Here is an 18664-nt window from a genome sequence, read left to right on the forward strand (position 1 = left end):
AAGACACCTGTCCACAGAAGCAATCAATCAGATTCCAAACTCTCCACCATGGCCAAGACCAAAGAGCTCTCCAAGGATGTCAGGGACAAGATTGTAGACCTACACATGGCTAGAATGGGCTACAAGACCATTGCTAAGCAGCTTGGTGAGAAGATGACAACAGTTGGTGCAATTATTCACAAAAGAACTGTCAATCTCCCTCGGCCTGGGGCTCCATGCAAGATCTCACCTCGTGGAGTTGCAATGATCATGAGAACGGTGAGGAATCAGCCCAGAACTATTTGGGAGGATCTTGTCAATGATCTCAAGGCAGCTGGGACCATAGTCACCAAGAAAACAATTGGTAACACACTACGCCGTGAAGGACTTAAATCCTGCAGTGCCTGCAAGGTCCCCCTGCTCAAAGCACATGCATGCCCGTCTGAAGTTTGCCAATGAACATCTGAATGATTCAGAGGACAACTGGGTGAAAGTGTTGTGGTCAGATGAGACCAAATTGGAGCTCCTTGGCATCAACTCAACTCGCCATGTTTGGAGGAGGAATGCTGCCTATTACCCCAAGAACACCATACCCACTGTCGAACATGGAGGTGGAAACGTGCTTTGGGGGTGTTTTTCTGCTAAGGGGACAGGACAACCGCATCAAAGGGACGATGGACGGGGCCATGTACCGTCAAATCTTGGGTGAGAACCTCCTTCCCTCAGCCAGGGCATTGAAAATGGGTCGTGGATGGGTATTCCAGCATGACAATGACCCAAAACACACGGCCAAGGCAACAAAGGAGTGGCTCAAGAAGAAGCACATTAAGGTCCTGGAGTGGCCTAGCCAGTCTCCAGACCTTAATCCCATAGAAAATCTGTGGAGGGAGCTGAAGGTTCGAGTTGCCAAACGTCAGCCTCGAAACATTAATGACTTGGAGAAGATCTGCAAAGAGGAGTGGGACAAAATCCCTCCTGATATGTGTGCAAACCTGGTGGCCAACTACAAGAAACGTCTGACCTCTGTGATTGCCAACAAAGGATTTGCCACCAAGTACGAAGTCATGTTTTGCAGAGGGGTCAAATACTTATTTCCCTCATTAAAATGCAAATCAATTTATAACATTTTTGACATGCGTTTTTCTGGATTTTGTTGTTATTCTGTCTCTCACTGTTCAAATAAACCTACCATTAAAATTATAGACTGATCATTTCTTTGTCAGTGGGCAAACGTACAAAATCAGCAGGGGATCAAATACTTTTTTCCCCTCACTGTATTAGACTGCGTCTGGCGAGTATGTTAGTACAAATGATGTTGATGACGAATGCTTCTGTTGTGCCCGAAACGTGATTTTTTTATACCTACGTGACTACCGAAAGAACCAAAGAGTGGATTCCTGCAGTCACGAAAGCTTCAAATCAAAATGGTAACATTGTACCAATATTTTTTGGTTCCTGGGTAGTAAGTGTTATTTCGTCATTGCTTATGCCTAGAAAGTACAGAAAATTTCTATTATTCCCCACAATCTCTGCTTTTGTGACCAGGACAGTGATATTTTGAAATTTACCTATTTTCAATGAGAAAACAGGCGAATTTGTGTCTTCATTCACATAAAGTCAGAAAAAACAACATTCATAAAAATTAACATGTATTTATACTAAAGTAATACAAAAATTATTACAAAAATATTTGGGCACCAAGGCGCACTACCACAGGCGGGACTGGCGACAGCAGACCGAGTTCTCTGTGGGGAGGAACAACGTCAAGTGGGAGCCACTGCTGGACCCCCGGAAGGTGCTGATGCCACCACTGCACATCAAATTGGGCCTTATGAAACAATTTGTCAGAGCTGTAGATAATGAGTCGGCAGCCTTCAAGACTTCTTCCCTAAGCTGTCTGAGGCAAAGGTCAAAGCCGGTGTCTTCATCGGACCACAAAGAAGATCCATGAGTGCAATTAATTCCCCAAGAAGCTAACTAGTAAGGAGAAAGCAGCTTTGAACAGCTTTGTCGCAGTGGTTTGTCGCTTCCTGGGCAATCAAGGTTGAAAACTACGTGGAGCTTGTTGAGACTGGTGAAGAACTACAGCACAATGGGCTGTAGGATTTTTGACTTTAGTGACTGCAGGAATTCAAATTCTTTGGTTCTTTCGGTAAAGTAACTTAGAAAATAATAAAGTTAAAATCTATATATATAATTCAAAAACCCACGACGTTTCGATCGCAACATAAGCAGTTTTCATCAGGCAGAGCGAAAAGAAAAAGAGGGCTGTAGGATGTCCCTCAAAGTCCATATCCTTGATGCTCATCTTGATAAATTCAGGGAGAACATGGGAGCGTACTTGGAGGAGCAAGGCGAGCGCTTCCACCAGGATATACTGGACTTTAAACGCCGCTACCAAGGACAGTATTCCGAGAACATAATGGGGGACTACATTTGGGGGCTGATTCGTGAAAGTGATTTGAAGTATAATCGTAAATCTTGAAAAACTACTCCCTTCTAAATCTTTTGCAGTCATTTTTTTATTACTTTAGTATAAATACATGTAAATTTTGATTCGTATGTTTTTTTTCTGACGTGAACGAAAAGACATTGCCCGTTTTCTCATTGAAAATAGGTAAATTTCAAAATATCACTGTACTGGTCACAAAAGCAAAGTTTGTGGGGAATAATAGCCATTTAAAAAAAAAAAACTGTTTAGGCATAAGCAATTACGAAATAACACTCCCCAGGAACAAAAATTGTGTTACATCGTGTAATCATTACCGTTATGATGCCGTTGTGTCATTAATGTTTTTGCGTAGTAATAATCACCTGGAATATGGCCACTAACGAGGTACACTTTCCAGTTATTTTCCCTGTTTAATCGGTCAATTGTAACTCTGCGGTACCGACGTCAAAACACGCAGCAGAATGTGCTGTCGGCTTCGTTCTCCGATTGAATGCAATCTGCGCGCCGTGCACTTCCCATTGTGCTCCGCTGAGCCCCTCGATGGGAGCCTGTGACCCCCCTGTGACCCCCCCTATTTAACGCGCTGCGAACACGGGCGCACATCCTCGCGCTTGCCCGCTACCGATGCACGTCGGGCCGTCGCTCTGCCCTTGCGGCCTCAGACTCGCTCCTGGGTGGCTCTACCACAGCCCCTGCCGCGCTGGAGGAGGCGGAGGAGGAGGAGGAGGAGACTTGCTGTCCATTTCGCGCTACGTGTGGCGCTTGATGGAGCGGAGCGTGGAGAGAGAGGTTGGCTCTCACCTGCAGCAGCAGCAGCAGCAGCCACAACAGCGGCAGCAGCAACAGCAGCAGCAGCAGGGCAGCTGCTCACAGGGCTTTCTGCGCTCTGCACGCGACTGCCTGCTCTTCCTCTTCTGCTGTTGGTGTTGCAAGGAGATCATCGACTGAGTTGTGCACGAGCCCGAGGAGCGACGCGACTTTTGTTACTGGAGTGTGATTAGTGGGACGCGAGCTGCTGGATAGTCATCCATCCGGCTGTGTGTGCAGTGTGAAGTTCCGCTGCTCGAGCATCATCACGGGACAAGTAGACATTTGCCTTGGTTTGGATGTGCTGTAAGAATGAACGCATCACTTCACCAGTGTGTATTTTAAATATGCGTGTTACAAACTTGCGAAGTGAAAATTAATCCAGAATTGGCGTATTGAATTTTGCAGGATGTTTTGAATGTGATGTTGCTTTGCTTTTCAAGTTTACATAACTAAACCCCAATCCTGTTTGTTTACGATTTGCGTGTTTATGGTGTTAATTGCATTGACATACAGCCAACGGTACCGAAAAAGCCCTCCAAATTGGCGGATTAACTTTGCTTCAGCTCGCATTGCACTATGGCAGTGATGTGCATGCGAGAGGCCCGTGAAATTCAGGATTTGTACAACTAATATTATACCTCTTACTGTTAAATACTTGAGACTGGCTAAAACGAAAAGTGGGCTGAGCAGCAGGGGGGTGAACTAGATCAAGGATTTTGATTTAAAGCTTTCGTGACTGCAGTAATTCATATTCTTAGTTTTTTCGGTAAAGTCACGTTGAAGAGAAACAACAAAATAACAAAATATATATAAAACAATAAAAAAAAATGACACTTTTGTCATCTGGCCACATGGCCGGCCTGCTCTAGACAAATTCTTCGACCACATCAATTCCATACACCCAGCCATCAGATTTACCATGGAAGTCGAAATAGATGGCAAGATACCTTTTTTGGATGTCCTAATTAAAAAGAGACCTGATGGTTCAATGAGCCACTCTGTCTACAGGAAAGCTACCCATACGGATGCTTATCTGAAACTGGATTCCCACCACCATCCATCACAGAAGAATTCTCTCATCAAGACTCTGTATCATAGAGCCCAATGCATATCCGACCAGGAACACATAAGCAGTGAACTCAAGCACGTACACCAAGCTCTTAGGGCTAATGGTTACTCCGACTATACAATCCGCAAAGCTATCACTCAAACCATGAAGAAGAACCCTCTTGAGGAGCCTTTCAAAACCATCACTTTACCCTACATTGCTGGGATCACAAAAAAGATCTCCAAAATCTTGAATAAACACAAGATCCAGGTCCGTTTCAACACATTACATAAAATCCGTGATCTGGTTCCGTCTGTAAAAGATGTGATTCCGGACATACAATACCCTGGTGTCTACAAACTAAGTTGCCTCTGTGGTAGTAGTTACATTGGAGAAACCAAACGCCATATCTCGGACCGCATTCGTGAACATAAAGCAGACCTTAAACACGGTAGGACCAACACCTCGGCCGTAGCAGATCATTGTTCTAATTCAGTAGGCTCACATGCCATTGACTTTTCCAAGACGGAGGTTCTTTGTAAGCCATCTGGCTTCCATGAGAGATTCGTTCATGAGGCTATCCACATATACAAACACAGAGACAATTTCAACCGAGAAGATGGATTCTATCTTAGCAATCATTGGAAAGATTTGATAAATCATTTCACTTCTTGATTGATTGTTCACGCTTACAGTGCCTTTCAGACAGCATACATAAAAACAAATTTCGTCTCCCCCCTCCTCTTTTCAAAAAAAAAAAATAGATGGACTAGTCCTGGCAAACTGCCATCGTTGCGCGTGACGCAAACGTTATTTTTATATATATAAATAAATATGCCGTTTTCAAAATAAATTTATGCAAACCGACACACCTGATGATGACCGTTTGAGTTATGGTCGAAACGTCGTGAGAATTTTTTATTGTTTTATATATATTTTGTTATTTTGTTGTTTCTCTTCAACGTGACTTTACCGAAAAAACTAAGAATATAGATCAAGGATACCAATGTGAATGAGTGCGCCAGGATGAAGTCCGCTTTTCTCTTCATGCAAAGAAGGCGCAAGCCTGACAAGGATGCCAGAAGAGGTGACCAATTTCCCCGTTTGCGACGGCACCTAATGAGTTGACGGTAATTAAATAAATACATTCACCATGAGTATATGCCGCTCAACGTTTGACCCGAGTTTGATTCCATGCCATAGCATGGCCACGGCAATATATCAGTAACAAGTGTGATATCTGAACCGGTCCTGGCCAGCGTCTAAAAGTATACTGAAAACAACGCTCGTGCGTGACATGTTTTCAAGTTTAATTTATTAGGTATAGCCCTGTGAGCCATGCGGCTCTTGAGTCGGGTGCAACCGCGACAAACACAGAAACATCTTAAAGCGACGACGGGCAACAGAAACATCCTGGATAAACCAGCAAGACCACAAATCTCAAAAACTAATTAAATTGTTGGACAGGCAAGGATAGATCATGACATTCGTATATTACTGTGAATGATTCAATGCTGATCATGGGTCAAGTTTATTTACTTAACGTGAAAACTGACAATGATCATTTTGACCCTCAAGCCTATGCCGCGACTTGCCTCTCAGTGCGTGAATTGCACGACATGTATGTATGTTGGACTTCTTTGGCACCGTACGAAGCCAACCGTGCTAATCGAAGGTGCGGGCTAATCGGACTGCGTCTGGGGTCATTCATCCTGCGGTGGCCTGATAAAAGGGGCTGTAGAATGACTGCGACTGTTTGCAGTGTTTGTGTAGTGATGTTGTTGGGGCTTAATGCGGATCACGAGGGTTCATTGTTCGTGGGGGGGGGGGGGGTTTAACCTTCTGTAAAGTTGAAGCGTGAGCATGTTGCCTCTACCCAAATATGTCACCGTTTGTGTTTCTAAATCGGGAGAGTTGATCCTGTCTGCTGAACATAACCGCCCTGTGGGGTGGGGCAGCGATGGGGTGGGCGGTTGTGAGATTAGGTAAGAGGGATTGAGCGATATCCGGGTTTTATTGGACTCATTTTAACTTGGCAAGCACTGTATATCAAGCAGGCAATATTACAGATGTGTATTTATACTACTGCATGTGAGCACACAATCTACAGGCCTTTGTCAATCTGCTGCTGGATGAAGGCCTTCCAACCCCATGTTAGAGATGGGGTTATTTGGCCATACTTCAACGCTATGATCAATGCGTTTGGAGAAAGGGGAGCCAAGGACGAGTTGAGATAGCACTCCCCAATGATGGTGCTATGGCCGGGATTTGAATTCGGGTTGCCGGGTTGAAAGGGCAGTGTGCTAACCACTGTGTCACCATTCCACGGTGCACACGTCTGTGTTCACCCTATTCACTCCAGCACAGACAGTACACTACGACAACACCAGCTTGCCATTCTTTTGATTTCTTGCCGTTTAATATCTGAACATATGTTGACTTGGCGAAGCTGAGCCGCTAGGATGTGTGAACATCACTGCTTAGAAACTAAAGGAAGCTGGCCATGATGCCAGTTCCATTGGCCACACAAGTGCTGTGACGGCTTTAGTACGGGGACATCGATGGCACATTCCCCACCCAGCATCTCTCAAAGCATCTGCATATAGGGATCCTATACTGTGGTAGTTGTAGCGGTGAGCGCTGCGCTACGAACCTGGCGACCAGAGTTCGATTCCCGCTCACGGCCAAAATCAGTGACGTTAATTATCTGAACATCGCCACTGGGGAGACAAAGGCGACCAGGCGTGGTGCTGGCCACTCACCTTCTCGTGTGCGGTTCTGGCCTTCATAGGTGCTCGCTAACAGCACTTGCCCCAACAGTCTGTTAAAGGCTATACGGGGGATCTTTGTCTTTATATTTGTTGTGGGGAGCTGCGCTACGAACCCGGCGAACAGAGTTCGATTCTCGCTCATGGTCAACATCAGTGATGCTTATCTGAACCAGTACTGGACCTCCCCTAGGTCGGCTCAGCCTCAAATGCGTACCTGGTACGGTGTGTAAACATCGCCACTGGGGAGACAAAGGTGGCCCGGGCGTGATGTTGGTCTCCCACCCCCCTCGTGTGCCGTGCCGGCCTTCATAGGCGCTCGCGATCAGCACTTGCCCCAACAGTCTGTTAAATGCTATACGCGAGATCTTGTCTCTTCGTATCCTTGTCTGTTTACATGTTCGTACAATGGTCACCTTGTATCTGTTTGATGTTTCTGTAACTTAATGTGTAATTGTACTATAATCAGTATAGGAATAATCTGCCCAAGGAGACCTACGCAGCAGGGAGTTTATGATGAGCATCGGTTGTGTTTGTGCAGTGCTTTTGATTTCTCACGTGACACGGTTGTTTTTTTTTGTCGTAATTTCTCTCGTTGCCTGGTCGCTGAACTTTATTTAGTTTAATCTTGACTTAAAGCTTTCGTGACTGCAGGAATTCATACTCTTTAGGTCTTTCGGTATTATTTTTTCTTATTTTTCTATCTACGTGACTTTACCGAAAGACCCAAAGAGTATTTATTTTGTTTGTTTTTGCTTACCTCATTTTGATGGTCCAGGTCACTATTCCAAAATTAGACTCGCCTGGTCTCGTTGAGTTCTCACCTGGTTAAACCAAATAAACTTAAAACATGTCATCCACACCAGCAGAACTGTGAAAAGTGCCCATGGAAAGCACAATTTAGTCCTCCTTAATGGCTATTGGATTCTTGTAATATTACAGCAATATTATACAACAAATGATGTTCACTTTTGTGTTTGTAAAAAAAATCCCCAGATTTAAGGCTGGATCATGGGTTCTGAGCTGCAAAGGCCCTTTGAGCCAAAAGATCGGGTGAGTTATGATTGTATTCTTCCTTTAGTAATGCCCTTGTGCTTTTGCCAATTTTTTTGTGAGCTCCATCACGGACACATAGCTTTTAACACTGCATAATGGTCTGTAGAGTAGATTAGGCGTTGAGGCCAAATGGGCTAAGCATGGGCAATCTGTCTTCCACATCAACCAATCCTAGTTTGTTATTTGAGGAATGTTCATTACGCTTGAAGTCAACGGTGCGAGCCACTGTAATTTGGATTTTCTCCAAAGGATGGTTTGGGTAATTTGTTGGATATCACGTCACATGCATATTCATATTTTTTTAAAGTGTGCACTTATTTAAAACACCGGTTTAACAGAATTGGTCAGGCATCCAAGACCACTTAAAATATCTTGAGATTCAACGAAGCTCTCTGAGATCAGTGTCGATTAATCTTTTCTATCAATGCGTCTTTGAGCACCTGTGCAGAATAATCCAGAACCAACGGCACGATCCGGCAGTGACGCATTTGTGCTTCGCGTGATATTCCTCAACGGTCTAACTCGTATAACCACTACCCCGTGCTCTTCTCAACTATGCTGACATTGTTTTGTCACGTGCCAAAATTATATACGTTAAGGCAATCAGAATGAGCCAAATCTGGTCATGCACAAAAGTATAATTTTACACGGTGGCATTTTTATTCCATCATCGGTGACGGGACTGAAATGATCAAATTCGCCGTGCGCAACATGTTGAATTAATCGCTGTGATGATGATGCAGAGTGCTGCTACCAGATGTATTGCACCCGAAAATGTTATCATGCCATTATGTACAACTCAAGTCCTCAAGATCCCTTCATTTACCCCCAAGTTGTTTTGGAAGCCAATGAAGGGATCTGACCACCCTCGATTTAAAATCTCTTAAAATGCAAGATCATACTTTCCGTTTTGAAAATCGTATACGGTATTGTTCTTTCTTGCCATCTCCTCTTTTTCCTTGCCTAGTTGTATGCGCTCTGCTCTAACAACCAAGGCCTCCTGGTTGAAACCCATAATCAACCTCCAGTTTCTAGGAGGTCGCTGCTCATTCTCTACTGGCCATTTTATTTATTGACATTATCCTTTGAGAGAAGCAAATTTTAATATAGGTTACATCGATGATGCTGGGCCCTTGCTGCAACCCAAGCACTCGTCCCATCGAGGTGGCCTGCCAGTCATCTCCACTGACCAGTAGCCAAACTAGCATGGGGGAAGGGGGCCCTTTGACAACCAATCGTGCGATATGTTTTCAACAGTTTAAAATAACAAAAACATATTTAATTACGTGATTAGGCAAGAAGAGCCGCGATATACAGAGTGCTTTAAAAAATATTAACACTTCTGAGAATTTGCAACAATACCACAAGAAATGTGCTGCTGCCTCCGGGTCCTGGAGACCACCTGGAGAAGATTCCAGGCCACGTGTTGACAATGATGGCGAACGCGTGGAGACTGACTTTTTGAAGCTATTAGCATACATTTGTTATCATGTTATAGTGTATCATCCGTTCTTTTTCCATTAAAAACGATAGTCCCATATAAGTGTTAACACTTTTTTTGAAGGACCCTGTATATATAGCCTAGGTGCGACCGTGCGAGACAAATCGAATATTGGGGCCTCCACCTGACCAATATGCACCCCCCCCCCCCACCCCCGAGTGAATAACGCGGTGACCACGGCCACCGTCACAGGAGCCAGTGTTTGAGTATTGCGCTGCTTTGGCAGGTGACGCTCTACGACTTCACAAACCTGCAGGGCAGGGGGCTGCCCTTAACGCGGGACTGCCCTCGCTTACTGGAGCCGCGTCGCTCCTTCCGCCGCCGCACTGCCCACGAACCTGCTGCCCACGGCCCTGTCCGCTGCCACTCGGTCCGAGTGTCTCGTGGCGCGTACGTAACGGCAGCGATGGCTTTGCCCCGGCCACATCGGGTCAAAAGCGCGCTGGGTCTAAAGCAGTAGCATGGCGTGGTTTTGGCATGGGGCCCTGGTGCATTTGCCATTTCTCCCCGCTCTTCGTAACCCAGTGCCTGGCCCATCCAGCTCGCAGGCACTGGTGCAGTTTCACCACCTGCAACACTGTATAGCTACTAAACTAAAACTATATATATTTTTTGTTATCTTACCAGGTAAGGCCCACTGAGCTATCTTTTTTCAGAAGCGACCTGGCCACAAATTATTGCTGAACGAAGTTGATTCTAACTCCGGGAGCACCCGGAGAAAAATGCACGCGACCACGGGGAGAACACGCGAACTCCACATAAACAGGAGTTAGGGTCGGGATCGAATCCACGACCTCCTGTTAACCAGGCGAGGTAGTTAACATCTGGCCACCGCGGTGGGGCGTTGTGGCTCGACACATTTTGTTTTGCTGCGATTACCGGCATGACACGAGCAACCTGTGGTCAATAGTGTTCGTGACGATAACAAATATTTTTTGTAATATTTAAACGACGTTCCAAATCAAAGAAGCCTGGGTCTTTAATAAGATACATTGCTGTGGTAGAGCACTCAAATTCACAACAGTAAGGTCACGAGTTGGTTGAAATACTCTTTTGAGAGTCGACCTCGGCTCATCGTTATTCCATGGTCGATAAAATGAGTAGCAGCAACATCCTGAGATTAAGTTGCTTTCAGATGATGCATAAGTCAACGGTTATTGTGTGCATCACTACCTAACGATAATCCGGCAGCTGCTGTAAGAACGTGGCATTTTCAACCCCAAGCTCGTACCTTGCTACCGTAGATGAGCAACAAACACCCAGTGCTCACTTTATTACGGAGTTGACCATTTCACTCGAACAAATCACCGAGGCCCACAATTCAAGGCAATGTGGCTTTAAATGTCGTTGCATTCATTCGCGCATCGTAAATGCCGAGCGAAAGTTAAACCGCGGCGTCTCCCCCTTCCCTTACTCGCAAGGTGGCTGGGCTATGCCCTGGAGGAATTCTCGGGCCCGGCGGCACTGTGGGACGGGGTCGGTGGAGGTGAACACCGCCACGCGGGCAGCTGGGGCGGATTCCCGACCGTCGTTGCGTCCGTGCGGAGGCTGCGTCGGGTGCGCAGCTCCGCCGACAAAACCCATGATTAGGCACGGGTGACCCTGAACCCAAGATATTGTCGACGCTGATACGTACGGGCAATTGGAGGCCTCCCTCCTCATATTTCTTCGTGTAATCCCTCCAGCGGACTAAGGATGGGGTTTTTTTGTTTGTTGCAGCAGCAACAGCAGCTGCGCCAGGATTGGGGGGCACTGGGCAGTTCGGTGCGATGGGAGGTGGCTGCCCCATTTTTGAGAAGGCTCATCTCAACCTTGGCCCCGCCACCCACCCCCTCCACTCACCCCTACCTTTGTTAGTGGCGTTTAATAAGGGCAGCGTTTCAATGTTGTGCTCGAGTTTGCGGCCCTCTCCTTAAATGGCATGACGTGTTTAGATCTGGTCTATCAACATTCTTACAAATTCTAGATTTGAAGCTTTCGTGACTGCAGGGATTGATACTCTTTGTTTTTTTCGGTAAAGTCACGTAGGTAAAATAAAATAAAACTAAATTAAATCACGACGTTTCGGAGGCAACACAAGCTTCCGTCTTCAGGTGGAATAGTCACAGCAGAATATCTGTGTCAAGTGGACACCTCTGAGACCAGCCGGGATTATATACAGGTTAAGGGGGGGGGGGGGGGGCTGAGTTAAGCCGCCTTTTGTTAAACTGCAGGGGGTTCGGGGGGAGGGGGGGGGCGAGTACAGTCCCATTTTTCTTAGAAAGCAATGCAAATGGCTGTACAATTATAAGGCAGCTAAAGTTTGGCATAAAACCCACTGAGAGAGATGGATATGGCTGTACAATTATAATAACCGGTTATTACCAGAGATTTGTCCATGAAGCCGTCCAGATATACAAACACAGACACAAGTTCAACCGAGAGGATGGTTTCAAATTGAGCAACCATTGGAAAGATGTTATAAATCGAATCAAACATTAGCTGCCTTATAATTGTACAGCCATTTCCATCTCTCAGTGGGTTGTATGCCAAACTTTAGCTGCCTTATATTTGTACAGCCATTTACATTGCTTTCTAACAAACATGGGGCTGTACTCATTTTCGTGCAGTGCGCCACCCCTCCCGAATGGCTCACAGGGCTATACCAAATAAATAAAACTATGAAACTAAAAAAAACTATGAACTATGAAGAGTTATTTATGTGCCGTTTAAAAATACATTTATGCAAACCAACACACCTGAAGATGACCGTTTGAGTTATGGTCGAAACGTCGTGAGAATTTTTTTATTGTTTTATATATATATTATTATTTTGTTGTTTCTCTTCAACGTGACTTTACCGAAAAAACTAAGAATATATATTGAGGTTTATTATAAAGTTTGCGTTTTTACATTGGAAGGTAAAATAAAATGCTTCTTTTGGATTTCCAAATATCCAAGTTTTAGACGCCCCTCACACAACTAATGCTCAATTGTCACAATCACAAAATTGGTGTTGGACGTTCTTACTTTTTTAATCAACCACATGTTGCTACGTAACACATTTTTTTCCCAAAAATATTACACTCGAAATGTTGGCGTAAATTAAGCTGCGCGTTCTAACCCCACCGCTACAGGACCTGGAGTGTCCGCCTCTGCTGCAGCTGCACTCCGAGCCAGGGGGCCGTGGCCGCTCTGTGGATCTGCGCGTCGACGTGCCGGACCTGGCCACCCTCACGAGTCGCGAGGAGCCAAGCGATGGGGTTGACCCCCGCAGCGCCCCGACTCTGGGGCGCGTAGCCAGCGTGCGCGTGTGTGGCGGGGTGTGAGTAACCCGCGCTGCCGTGCACGGGGGAATTTACCAACATTCTCCACACCATCAGTGACATCTGTACCTTCCCTGGGCCCTCCACTTCAGCCGCCTTCTTTTTCCTCATCCTTCATGTCTTTCTTGTATCCTCCACTTAAGTCTTTATTCTCCCTTGGTTCATCATCTTTCGGGTTCTTCCTGGATGCATTTCTATTGTGCTTGTTGGGTTATTTTCATCTCATCTTCCTTGTTACCTGGGTACTCCACGCAACTCATTTCCCCCTGGTTATTTCCCACCATGTGTTATCTGGGTCTTCCGTCACATGCGTCTTGTCCACGTCTACAATGCAGCTTTCCTTACTGGCTGCCTCCTTCCTGGTCGTTTTCCCCATGTCAGGTGGGTCGTATACCGTGACCCGAACTACCGCGGCCCGCACCGCGTGTTGGAGGGCCGTGGCTGCCTGGACGTGTGTGGGCCGGCCCCAGCATCTGTGCGGCGAGTGGCGTTCACTCCCGTCGGAGACTCTCCGAGCCCCAACCTTGAGATGGATCCGAGTCCAAAGCCGGGGCTGAGCCAACTCGGTGAACAAAGCAGCGATGATGCCATGACTCCCACCTGTATTCCCTGCGTTACTGTGCAAGGGTCGTCTCTCTAGTTCTATTCTCGCATCACAAAAGCATCTTTATTTTTACATGAAGGATGAGTTGTAAATTAGGTATGAAAATAGCACATCACTCGGACTTGGGAGTGATCTATTATTAGCCTGTGGGCAGAGAGAACTTGGGTGGCTTTGATCAATTCACTACCCATTATTCCATAAGGGTATTAAGCAACATAAGCATGTCACAAACTCATTACGCTTATTATAAAAGGTCTTTCATCACCAACTCCAATGCTGTCCTGTAATTATTTATTTTGCCACATGAAGGGAATTCTTTTTAAAAAATGTTAAATTCCCTTCACATGCACAGCATGCAAGTCTGTATTATATTTTTGTCGATGCAGTTTACTTTGAATGATTATACAAATACATGGCAGATACATACTATTGCACAGTATTTGATTTTATTGACCTATTGTTTAATAGTTTGCAGTGAGATGGATTTAAAATTAGTCTCAAATGCACATTTGGCAGACTTGGCTCAGAATAATACTGATTGTGTCCATGGAATTGAAGGGCAATTAATTCTAGGAATGTCTTATTGTTTTACCTTAGTTTAGATGATGCAGCACATTGTGTTCAGCTGTTTAATTTTAACGCCACTGCATATTTGAAATACATTTATTACAGTTTGTACAATACACACAAGTTCAACGTGCCCATAATTATTCGATTCATGCACATTTTGCTGGAGAATAATTGTACATCTTTACATTTGAAATGTTGTTATATGTGAATGTGTTCCGTGCATATACTTTGATGCGAGACGTTATAATTATTGCACCTATTCAATAAAGTAATATAAAAATCAACATCTTAGGGAAATTAAATGTTACAAAATACCTCCTAGTATGTTAATGCATCACTATTGGACCTGTGAACATTTGTTCAACACTTAGCCCTTTCCCGTTCCAAGACCACTGCAAGTTGCAGGGTGGGTCCCGTTCACCTTTGAATTACGGAAACGTACAAGTGGCTAGCGCCGTTGTTTTTAAAGACATTAAACTCACCGCAGAGAACTGTTGCAACGCAACTGTACTCTACGATAGCTGGCGCCAAACTGTGCCACACGCCTTTCTGCACGGCCTTTTATTTCCGATTCCAGGAAAGGGTTGAGAGCCCTATAATACTATTCCCTGAAAAACATCCCCAGTACTTGTGCATCTGTTGACTGTTCAGTTTTACCAGGGGACTCACATTTACACATAAACTAGTCCTCATCTCCATAATCTTCATAATCATCTTCTGCAGCCTCTTCTTCCTCATCTTCCTCCTCATCTTGCTCTTCCATCTCCTGCTCGCCCTGGTTCCCGAAAGGCATGGTGTCCAGCTGCAGCGCCATCCGATTCAAGGAATCTGCATCGTCTACACATCTCCGTGTCTCCTGCACAGAACATACTCGATGAGTATTTCCCGGGTCACCGCTAGGCTAGATTAGGCACGTGAATAGTAGCTACAGCCCTAGCGAGAGGTACATTGGATGTGGTGTGCCGAGTGTCGATATATTTTCTGAGTCACCAACATGGACAGAATCGGCTGAAAATAAACCCTGCACACTCGCTCAGATGTTAAGGGGGGGGGGGAGTTTTGTCTCTCCGACATATTAACATAAAAATCCTGGTGTCACTCTGCAAGAGGACACGTCCTTGGTCTGCTGGTGGGGTGGCCAGGAGGAAATAGGAGTCTCTCGTAATGCCCATGTTAGCCCGACGAAGAACCCGAGTTCAATCTCGGCAAGTTTCATGATCTCCAAAAAGAGATAATTACGTAAATACGATTACCTAATTCAGCCTAGTCCAGCACTTAACGAATATATATCACATCTAATATCACGTATATCACATCTGAGATGTGGCAAACCAATCTTACAAAACATGACACAGCACCCTCTAATGTTGGTTCACCATTGTCTGCCTCACATCAACACTGAATACGCCTGACAGTGAAAAAAAGATGAATACATTTTAGAGCCTCCCAAAGCAACCACCGATAGGGTAACCTCAAAGGCACCATCACGTAGCTTCGAGGGTCTGATCAGCAAACAACAGTATGACCACAAGCAGCTGCTGGCGGCTTTAACCCCTGGGCAGGGAGCGTGGGTGACATGCCTCCTGGGTGGCGCACAGCAGCTGCAGGGCGCTGGGCTGAGGGGGCTCGCTCCCCTGCTGCTGTGCGCGAATGGTCGCTCTGAGTGCCAGCTCCTCCACCTGGAGATCCCAGACACACAGCATTAACCGCCAGCCCCGAGTTAACCCATCAGCATTGCGTAAGGAGACCTCCTCCGTCACTTGTATACGCCAATCTACGTATAGCATTGATAATGAGTTCAACGTTTAACCTTCAGTCGGTTCAGCTGATCCTGGAACAGCTTTCTCAGCTCTAAAAGCGTCGTCTCCTCTTTCTGCAGCGCTTCCAATTCCATATTCATTGTTGCTCCTGTGCAAACAAGGAACGTTATTCAAGACTTGAGCACAACATAGTGGACATAACGTTATAGTTTTCCATCGAAAAGTCCCGAAGGTTGAATATGAGGCACACACTGCCAATGAACCAAGCAGGGCACTGAGATGCAAATGTGCAAAACATAGTTTGTGCCAAATAAAATCCATTTGATTCCATTGAAAGCCTCCACCAAGGGATGCAATACCACTTACACTACTTACAATTGTTGACAGATCTATACAACGTTCCCACTCACGTGTGTACACGTACAGCACGATTGGCCACGTACGGTGCAAAAGAAGTTCAACGTACATACAGTCTGTTAATCCACTTCTGGGTGAGGCCCTGCCTCCCCAAACCGGTCAGATCGTGGAGTTTATTTGAACATTCCTCACCTCACCGGTCAGTGTGGGTTGGTTGAGACGGGAATCACAGACTTGGGCGCATACAAGTACAGTACAGCAATTGATGTTTCTCCACCACGTAGCGCCCCGGAAATATATATACACAAAAAAAATCTACTGCACATGATAAGCAATAATCCCTGATTCAAGACAACCACTGCCGACCGAGCAACATAACATCTATTAACATTGCTTATTTTAAAACGTCAGAATGAATGTTTGCTTGGGGAAGGGTCCACGTTGTTCAGCTTGGGCCTGAAGAGGAGCTCACGAGTGATTCCTGGACGTTGCCACTTCCTGGAGAGCGTTGAGACGCCACCACAAGCCGTCGAGTAAAAGCAGATTTACATACTCTTAGCTCTTTCGGTAAAGTCACGTTGAAGGGAAACAATAAAAGAATAAAATATATATAAAACAATAAAAAATTATCACGGACGTTTCGACCGTAACGCAAACGGTCATCACGAAAGCTTTAAATTAAAAAAAAGCAGATTTACACTTGCGTATTTAAAGCGATACAAAAAAATTGGGAGTTTTTTGGCAGTATGAAAGTATAAAAAAATATGCGTTGGGGTTTTTACCCTTTCTGGCAATAAAACTAGTGTTAAGGTATTATTGGTTCTTTCCGTTGAGTCACGTAGACGGGAAACAATTCTTCGTGGTGGTGTGACTTTACCGAAATAACCAAGAATATGAATCCCTGCAGTCACGAAAGCTTTAAATCAAAATCTTCACACCGACTCTTTGGTTTTATTCGGTAAAGTCACGTTCCACCTGAAGACGGAAGCTTGTGTTGCCTCCGAAACATCGTGATTTAATTGTTTTATTTTATTTTAGCTTACCTACGTGACTCTACCGAATAAAACCAAGGAGTATGAATCCTTGTGGTCATCTTCACACCTGTTTTATTGCCAGAAAGGGGAAAAACCCTGTTCTTAATTTTTCACAAAGCGATAAAACTTCCCTTATACATCTTCTTTGGTTCTTTCGGTAAAGTCACGTAGAATGAGAATAAAATAATAAATTGATAAAATAAAATAACACAATAATATTCTCACGACGTTTCATCATCTTACCCGCCCCTACTGGGCATACTGTGGGAGGGGAAGAAAAAGAGCTTTATAGCTCATCGGATTCCTACAGACTCAATCAAGATTCAGATTTTTTTTAAATACAGAGGCGGGTCAGAACGTTACAAAGAATACAAAAACACGCGATAGTAGTAATCGTTATGCGCTTTAAAGTAAATATAAACTTGTGTTGATCATCATCGCTACGCCGACACGGGCGCGTTGCAACTCACCGCGCTGACGGTACGGACCCGGCACGAGTCAGAATTCGGATATCGTTGAAGGGCGCATGGTTACTTTAGAATCGGTGCTACAAGTCTCAATGTCAAACAACAACGACAACGACGACAAAGCAACGCCAAAACAATCGGCGGCGTTACCGGCTAAGCCGTACAAAATGCAACAACGTCGAGCCGCCTCTCAACAACTTGAAGGCAGCGGAGCCGCCATCTTACTTGGGGGTTGTTTGGTGGGCGCGGCCGGCGTGGGGGGAGGGGGCCTGTGGGTGCACCTAGCCTGGCACAGGCACCGCGGGGACGTCCCCGTCACTCATTGGGCGAACGGAGAAGTGTGTGTTGGTATTGCGGGCGAACTCTCGATTTGGAGGCTCGTGAAGGAGACGCTGCTGCTGTTGCTGCTGGGGCAGCTGGGAGGCGGTCGCCCCCGCCAGCAACTGCAGCGGAGGGCAGAGGAGCGACGCTGCTCACAACAACGAGCGGGGGCGCCGTGGCGGATAAAACGCAGCGAGTTGGCGCAGTATGGGGGGGGGGTTACAGCTGGCGGTGCATCTGCCCGGTCATCTCAGTCAGTCGCACCTGGGTCTGTCCCGAGACGACCTCCTGTCAGCAGCGAGCCTACAGACACTTCACGTGGCAGCCTCAATGTGCACCTAGCCTGGCACAGGCGCCGTGGTGACGTCACCGTCACTTTCGTGGCGAAAGGCGGCAGTGCAATGACGTCATCCGCCTCTCACCGCGTGACGTCACGGCGGGGGGGTTTGAGCTTTTCCCCGCCCCTCCCCCATCGCCCCTGACCAAGATGGCTTCCACATCCGTTATCCACGATGCCGGAGCCGCAGGTGACGTCATGCGACTGACCGGTGTCGTCACGTCCCCGCGTTTTGTGGGTGAATCGATCCGATGACGATTAATCGATCTCTGGATTCGAAATCGGCAGCATCTGA

The 18664-nt window shown here is 45.9% G+C and overlaps 2 protein-coding genes across 10 annotated transcripts; one reads left to right on the forward strand and one right to left on the reverse strand.

Moving 5' to 3' along the window:
- Positions 1–3378: 3378 nt before the first annotated feature.
- Positions 3379–14377, forward strand: LOC116939883 (gamma-crystallin C-like). Of its 7 annotated transcripts, none has more exons than XM_032948865.2 (7): positions 3379–3544; positions 5345–5419; positions 8054–8110; positions 9841–10004; positions 11036–11171; positions 12731–12918; positions 13301–14377. In XM_032948865.2, exons 3-7 carry the CDS (start codon positions 8069–8071, stop codon positions 13557–13559), a joined length of 789 nt encoding a protein of 262 aa, XP_032804756.1. In that variant the 5' UTR covers positions 3379–3544; positions 5345–5419; positions 8054–8068; the 3' UTR covers positions 13560–14377. The 7 variants fall into 7 exon arrangements, with proteins under 7 accessions (XP_032804756.1, XP_032804794.1, XP_032804777.1 ...); XM_032948903.2 differs by having other exon boundaries at positions 5345–5376; XM_032948886.2 differs by having other exon boundaries at positions 5348–5419.
- SNAPC5 (small nuclear RNA activating complex polypeptide 5) lies at positions 14171–18364 on the reverse strand. 3 transcript variants are annotated; one of them, XM_032948944.2, is made up of 4 exons: positions 17733–18364; positions 15904–16001; positions 15674–15772; positions 14171–14949 (listed from the first exon to the last, which is right to left on the reverse strand). In XM_032948944.2, exons 2-4 carry the CDS (start codon positions 15991–15993, stop codon positions 14776–14778), a joined length of 363 nt encoding a protein of 120 aa, XP_032804835.1. In that variant the 5' UTR covers positions 15994–16001; positions 17733–18364; the 3' UTR covers positions 14171–14775. The 3 variants fall into 3 exon arrangements, with proteins under 3 accessions (XP_032804835.1, XP_032804845.1, XP_032804826.1); XM_032948954.2 differs by having other exon boundaries at positions 17937–18363; XM_032948935.2 differs by having other exon boundaries at positions 17715–18359.
- Positions 18365–18664: the final 300 nt, after the last annotated feature.

Source organism: Petromyzon marinus, chromosome 1 (genome assembly GCF_048934315.1).
Source record: "Petromyzon marinus isolate PM22_M1 ecotype Great Lakes invasive population chromosome 1, UKy_Petmar_22M1.pri1.0, whole genome shotgun sequence".
NCBI lineage: Eukaryota > Metazoa > Chordata > Hyperoartia > Petromyzontiformes > Petromyzontidae > Petromyzon > Petromyzon marinus.